The 7,527-nt window shown below is 36.8% G+C and overlaps 1 protein-coding gene across 1 annotated transcript in view; it reads right to left on the bottom strand.

The window, feature by feature from the left end:
• Positions 1-1,886: 1,886 nt before the first annotated feature.
• Positions 1,887-7,527, bottom strand: part of LOC141296211 (kelch-like protein 28) — a 12,453-nt gene continuing 6,812 nt past the window's right edge. The window contains exons 4-8 of the mRNA XM_073827486.1: positions 6,585-6,598; positions 6,031-6,098; positions 5,866-5,937; positions 3,959-4,096; positions 1,887-3,883 (exon numbers count right to left, since the gene is read on the bottom strand). Of these exons, the coding sequence (XP_073683587.1) occupies positions 3,818-3,883; positions 3,959-4,096; positions 5,866-5,937; positions 6,031-6,098; positions 6,585-6,598 (358 nt within the window). The 3' untranslated portion in view covers positions 1,887-3,817. The remainder of the gene's footprint in view (positions 3,884-3,958; positions 4,097-5,865; positions 5,938-6,030; positions 6,099-6,584; positions 6,599-7,527) is intronic.

The raw sequence follows: 7,527 nt of genomic DNA, 5'->3' as shown, positions 1-7,527 counted from the left end.
TCCCTGTGCGCAGGATTGCTGGAACGGACCTGAGCTCCCCTAATCCAGGGTTTCCTTCAGAGCAACTTCCCAGGACTGAGTGCTCCCCCTTCTGAGGAATGGGTTTGTTAAGGTTAAGAGCTCACGTTCCTCCCTGTGCGCAGGATTGCTGGAACGGACCTGAGCTCCCCTAATTCAGGGTTTCCTTCAGAGCAACTTCCCAGGACTGAATGCTTCCTCCCTCCTGAGGGTAGGAATCTACCAGGGACAGACCTTTGAGAGTTATGGACCTGCTACAAGGATGTTGGCGTGCCCCCTTTCCAGGGTTCACTTATAAGAGCACCACTCCTTGGTGGCCAAGTTCTCCTCCCTGTTTCCCAGGGTAGGAGCTTGACCTTCATGCTTCAGGTTTCTACTCTCCAGCCTTTATTCTGGATGTATGCTCCCCTCTATGAAGGGTAACAGTGAGAGCATTCGCTCCTGTTCGGTTGTGCAGCTCCCCTTCTGGGAAGGGTCTTCTATGAGCGCCAACCCACCTTCGTGAGATTGCCAGACCTTCATACAGGTCGCGTGGACCGGGCTGTGCACGCTTCCCCTTTTCATTAAGGGTTCCCTAAAAAGACAGCAGTGCCCCCTTCTGGAGAAGCGATTCTCCCTGTGGATCAGGGTCAGGATTTTTGTCCTCCACTGTCGTCCACTATTGCAGGATGGTCTCAGCTCCATGTTCTTCTCTGTTGACAGATAGCTTGCGAGCTTCTGTCCAGGGGAGGGTTAGTGTGGCAATCCCCTCACCTTCAGGGTTATCCCCTTTCCGTCTCTTCAGACGGCATGGAGCTGATAGTGAAACCCTCTGGGAAAACACTCTCCTTAAATCCGATCATGTCGGTAAGCGTCCCACGCTATGCCTGGGCGTCTTCCAGTTAAAACCACAAGTGTGGTAAGTGCACACACACCTGGGGCACTTCTATAAAATCCACGTGTTGGTAGGTTCCCACCAAGTTTGGGTTCCTCTTTTAAATCCCTTTTTGGTATGGGTCACACGTTTTGCCTTGTTCCCATCTATTGGAGTCGGCTCACAACCCCGGTTCCCTGGGTTCGACTCCTTTGATATCTTAGCTGATGTCTGCTGACCATCCACTATTAGGGCGCGCCACTACTAGTGGCCCTTTGAACGGACCCAGGACAGGTTTCTGCCCTCATATGGGAGCCAGTTCCTGAGGGAACTAGGCCCTATGTTGCGGTAGTTTCTGGTTCTGACAAGTCTAAGTTTCCATCGAAGCTTAGCCGTTTCCCTCAGAAGGAATTACTATAATTCCAAGCCTGAGCTGTGCCCTGGGTTCTACCCAGTCTGGTAAGTGGGTAACAGGTCAGGCCTCTGGCCGGGAGGGGTAACGTTTTGACAGCCGTCACCACGTCCTAGTAGGGGCAATTCCTCTCAGAATTGTTGCTTAGTGCTCGCTGGCTTAGCATGCACTCCCCTCAGCATGGCAGTGTTGGTATACCGTTCCCCAAAAGCGCCCTCTAGAGGACGCAGTGAGAGTTCCCTTCGGAAGGGAACGTCTCAGGTTACGTATGTAACCCTAGTTCCCTGAGAATAGGGAACGAGACACTGCGTCCTCTAGGCTTCTTCGCCATGCTTCGGACGATAAAGCTTCAGACTTTGAAGATGTATTGTGTTGCACGGGCGCCTCTTTATGTTATGGTCGCCCGGTAGTGACGCAACGGCAGCGACTGACGCGCCGCGGTGACGTCATACGCTGGCGCCGGCCATTTCATGTAGTTTTTCTATGCATTCTTCAGACTCGAGGCACGCTGCAGCGTTCCCCAAAAGCGCCCTCTAGAGGACGCAGTGTCTCGTTCCCTATTCTCAGGGAACTAGGGTTACATACGTAACCTGAGACGTTTTTATTTATTTAAACTAAATAGAAATTATATGTCTTTTGCAACAGTTTTGTAAAATGCATTAAGTTACAAGCATTTTAAAGCATTTTAAAGTTGTCCAAATAAGTTTCTTAGCAATGCATGTCACTATTAAAAAATTACATTTTGATATATATATATGGTAGGAAATGTATAAAATATCTGCATGTATTGCAATGCATTCTGGTATAAAGCAGGTTATTTAGGGGCCGTTCACACAGAACACATTTTGCATTGCACTGTATTGCTTTTACAATTTTTTATTTACTTATTTTTGCAAACAGTTTTGTAGACAGTTTTGTTTTAATCACTGAGATGTAAGATTTTTATAGTTTTTTTATTTATGGGATTTATTAAAAAATATTTTCTGTTGTAATACTTAAAATTTTAGTAATTTAGTTGCATGCCTTTGTTTTTTTTATATGGTTTTTTAACTTTTGCAACAGTTTTGTAAAATGCATAGTTCAAGTTAAAAGATGCAAGTATAAAAGCATTTTGAGTTGAGAAAGGTTTTAACACATTGCTTAAAGCCTTTTATTTGTAATGCATTATAAAGATATTCATAATGTGCATTGTAATGCATTATACCCTTACATAAATAACTGAAAATGCATTATAATAGTTGGAGGTTTGTTGTGCATTGTTCTTTCTAAAAGTTGTTACTGTGTTTAACTGTGGTTACAATTATTCATGAGATCACATGATGCATTATAAGCTGCGTTTTTAGGCATGCATTAAAACTACTTTTATAATGGTTTATATATAAAGGCTTTAGGTTTAGTTTTTAAACCCTGTGTTTATGTTTTTAATCATGTTGTGTGTGAACGGCCCTTTAGAAGGCAGCAGAACGTTTCAGATTTTTTTGTGATGCTCAAAATGTTGACTAAGAAGGAAGCTCACTAGGTTTGGGAACAGAGTTCATGGTTTTAAAAAATCAAGTAGATTACATACTGTAGAGTACTTTTTCTCCTTATTAAAATATAATCATGTGTGACCCTGGATTACAAAACCATTGATGCATGGTTTGTTAGGACAATATTTGGCTGAGATAAAACTATAAATCTGGAATCTGAGGGTGCAAAAAAATCTAAATATTGAGAAAATCGTCTTTAAAGTTGTCCAAATGAAGTTCTTAGCAATGCATATCACTAATCAAAAATTACATTTTGATATATTCACAGTAGAAAATTTACAAAATATCTGCATGGAACATGATCTTAATATCCTAATGGTTTTTGGCATAAAAGAAAAATCGATAATTTTGACCCATACAATGTATTTTTGACTACTGAAATATACCCGTGTTACTTAACACTGCACTGCAAAAAATACTTTTCTTCGATTTTTTGTCTTGTTTCCAGCCAAAACATCTAAAAATTCTTAAATCAAGAAGGATTTCCTAGACAAGTAAAAATTGTCTTGTTTTCAGAAAAAAAGTCAAAATTAAGTGAGTTTTTGCTTGAAATGAGCTAAATAATCTGCCAATGGGGTAAGCAAAATAATGTAGTTTTCTGCTTAAAATAAGATTGTTTTGTTTACCTCATTGGCCGATTATTTTGCTTGTTTATGCATTTTGACTTCTTTTTTCGGAAAAGAAGACTTTATTTTTTAATAATTTTTACTCGTCTAGAAAATCCTTCTTGATTTTTTGGATGGAAACAAGACAAAAAATCTAAGTAAAAACATTTTTTGCAGTGTGGTCCTATGGTCCAGGGCCACATTTATAAGTTTGAAATAGACATTTTAACCCGCATTCAGTCCATCCAAACAAACACTCTGAAGAAACCTGTTAGATGAAGCAGAATATGGTCCTGCACAGTAAAACTGTCTGGAAGGTGTCTGAAGAACTCAAAGCATGTGCTGCTGGAGATTGTCTTGTAGTGCATCTCACCGTCGACTAGGGTTAACATCGGCATCTTCAGCGCCAGGCGTCCGCTCCGTGTTTCTCCTTCACCAGCATCATCTGATCGATAACTTTGCCGTTCTGCAGACGGTCAGAGACAGCTGGAGTTAGACATCAGACGTCTCACACATGAACTCTGAGTGAAACGTGAGTTACCTGGTCATCAGACACCTGCTCCAGGTACAGGTGTGTGGTGTTGATCAGACGCATGCGCGTGTAGCCGTAATCTGTGCTTCTGAACGCGCTCCAGTCGCGAGGTTTAGGGATGAAGCCGTCGTGTTTCTCTCGACAGCCCTGAATAAAACCAAATCACAAATCTGCTAAAACACCACCACATGGCATGCCGTATCCCACAATGCAATGCACTGCACTCAATCTGACCGTCTGTTTCCAGTGATGAACGAGCTGGAAGTCATTTATTTATGTAAAACTGAATTTAAAAAGCAAACATGCAACATGATGAGGTTATGTGACAACAAACTGCACTGCAAAAAATGCTTTTCTTACTTAGATTTTGTCTTGTTTCCAGCCAAAATATCTAAAAATAATTAAATCAAGAAGGATTTTCTAGACAAGTAAAAATTATTTTCTTGTTTTCAGAAACAACAAGTCAAAATAAAGTGAGTTTTCGCTTAGAACAAAAAAAATAATCTGCCATTGGTGTAAGCAAAAAAAAATCTTATTTCAAACAGAAAACAAGATTATTTTTCTTACCCCATTGCTTGTTTCCAGCAAAAACAAACTTAATTTTGACTTGTTTTTTTTCTGCAAGCAATAAAATCATTTTTAGTTGTCTAGAAAATCCTTTGTGATTAAGAATTTTTTGATGTTTTGGTTGGAAAAATCTAAGTAAGAAAAGCATTTTTTGCAGTGTGAATACTAAATGTTTATTGTTGGACAAAAGAAGCTGGTGGATGATTTTTATTGCAATGCATTCTGGTATAAAGGAAGTTATTTAGAGGCCATTGCATTGCATTTCACAACTTTTGCATTATTTTTCTGCATAAATGCATGCTAGACAGTGTTATTTTAATATCACTGAAATACTATTATAATTTTACTGATAGTTAGAATTAATTTTTTCATTTTAATTTTAGTTTTACCAAATTTGTGGTCATTGTTTGTCTGTATGGTTCTAATTTAACCGGGTTCTCAGAATGTTCTGGCAAGGTTTTCTGGCAAGGAATGTTCTGAACAAATGTTCTTCCAGGAACATTCATAGAATGTTTGTCCAAACTTATCTGGTTTTTAATAATGCTCTTAAACTGTTATACAATGTTCCTGGAACTTTTCTGAATCATCTTTTGCAAATGTTACAACTAGTTTTTGAACATTCTGAAAGCATTTAAAAGTAAAATTCCCATAATGTTGCAAGATAATAAAAAGTAACGTTCACATCCAAGAAAAAACTTTTGAATGTTTAAAAACAAGTTACATTTTTAAACCTAACTGGATGTTAGCAAAATGTTCTAAAACATGTCTTTGACGTTTTGTCTGATTTGTAAAAAATATTGAAATCAAAGTTTGTTGTGATTCTCCTCATACACTGCAAAATATGCTTTTCTTACTTAGATGTTTTGTCTTTTTCCAGTCAAAATATCTAAAAATTCTTAAAGCAAGAAGGATTTTCTAGATGAGTAAAAATTATTTTCTTGTTTTCAGAAAAAAAAAGTCAGAATTAAGTGTTTTTTCTTACCCCATTGGCAGATTTTTTAGCTTGTTCTAAGCAAAAACTCACTTAATATTGACTTGTTTTTACTCATCTTGCCTAGGAAATCCTTGATTTAATAATTTTTAGATATTAGTAAGATAAGTAAGAGAAGCATTTTTTGCAGTGTTGGTTTGTGGATTAAACATTTAAAATTACTATTTTAAAATCTCTATGGAAAAAACAATGGGTGTACAGTAATGCACTCTGTATGTGCTGCTCAACATACTATTTTAATAAATAGCACACAGTGTAGTATAGCAGTATAGCATACAGTAATCTAGTACTCCTTTAGGAACAGTGCCATTCTAAACCCTCATGAGACTAATGTTATTGGCGTTATGGCGATACTCACGGCTGAACCTGTGATGATGTGAACAGGTGCTTTAGGATTCACATACGGCTCTTCAGAGCTTCCGTTAAACACCTGCAAGACACAAACACACATCACATCTGATAGAGTAAGTTCTCAATGCTAGAGCTGATGCCAGAGCACTTTCAGATCAGTTCAGTGCTTTACCTTGTAACCGTAGACAGGCCAGAGTCTCTCATACGTGTGTTCATGAGCCCAGAGCTCCAGATCCACTCCTGAAACACACACACATACAGCATCTGCTGATCCATTCTGAGCCAGTTTAGGCTTAGATTTAGATTTTTTAGATTTAGATTTTTTTGTCTTGTTTCCAGCCAAAATATCTAAAAATTCTTAAATCAAGAAGGATTTTTTTCTTGTTTTCAGAAAAAAAAAATCTAAATGAAGTGAGTTTTTGCTTAGAACAAGCAAAAAAATCTGCCAATGGGGTAAGAAAAAAAATCCTATTTCAAACGCAAAACAAGATTATTTTTCTTACCCCATTGGCAGATTATTTTGCTTGTTTCAAGCAAAAATGCACTTAATTTTGACTTGTTTTTTTCTGAAAACAAGACAATTATTTTTACTCATCTAGAAAATCCTTCTTGACTTAAGAATTTTTAGATATTTTGGCTGGAAACAAGACTAGAAAAGCATTTTTTGCAGTGTAAAGATTCATTGTACAGATTGAGAAACACCGTCCTGTCATTATTTATATATACCACCATACATCCAGCTGATTAATCACAGTATGTTAAGATCAATGTTACAAGTTTTTCAAATGTTATGTTGAAATATGCAAATGAAGCATTCATCTAATTAAATATGCACTGATTTGCATACATTTCCAAAAAAGAAATCTAAACGTTGCATTAAGCCAGATTTAAAATACTAGTTTGATGTTATTGAAATATATATATTTTTTTTATTTATCAAAAAAGTTTTTGCTTAAAAATCTGCAAATAGGGTAAGAAAAAGAATCTAGATTTTCCTTTGAATTAATAACACTGCAAAAAATGCTTTTCTTACTTAGATTTTTTGTCTTGTTTCCAAAATTCTTAAATCAAGAAGGATTTTCTAGACGAGTAAAAACAGTCTTGTTAAAAAAAAAGCAAGTCAAAATGAAGTGAGTTTTTGCTTGAAACAAGCTAAATAATCTGCCAATGGGGTAAGAAAAAAAATCTTATTTCAAACGGAAAACGTTTAATTCTGACTTGTTTTTTTTCTGAAAACAGGACAATAATTTTTACTCATCTAGAAAATCCGTCTTGATTTAAGAATCTTTAGATATTTTGGCTGGAAACAAGACAAAACATCTAAGCTAGAGAAGCACTTTTTGCAGTGTGAGCTGGACTTTTTTCTTGTTTTTAGCTAAATCTAACAGAATATTGACAATCATTTCAGTAAACAAAACTTAATGTTATGTCATTGTGCATCTCTAGTAAATGTATCTTGATTTAACAAAACTTAGATATTTGTACTGGAAAACAAGATGACATACAGTCATTGCAACAAAAAGAAAAAAAAATCATGTTTTTAGGAGTAAAATGTATAAATCAGTGTGAATGAAATATGAACAAACCTTCAGAATATAGAAAGGAATAAAACTGTTAAATTTGGTGTGAGTAAGAGAAGAAACTCCTTCAAAACATGGATTAGAATTTA

Source organism: Garra rufa, chromosome 21 (assembly GCF_049309525.1).
Source record: "Garra rufa chromosome 21, GarRuf1.0, whole genome shotgun sequence".
NCBI lineage: Eukaryota > Metazoa > Chordata > Actinopteri > Cypriniformes > Cyprinidae > Garra > Garra rufa.
The sequence above is the reverse complement of the archived record's forward strand: the minus strand, read 5'-3'. Positions and strand labels throughout refer to the sequence as shown.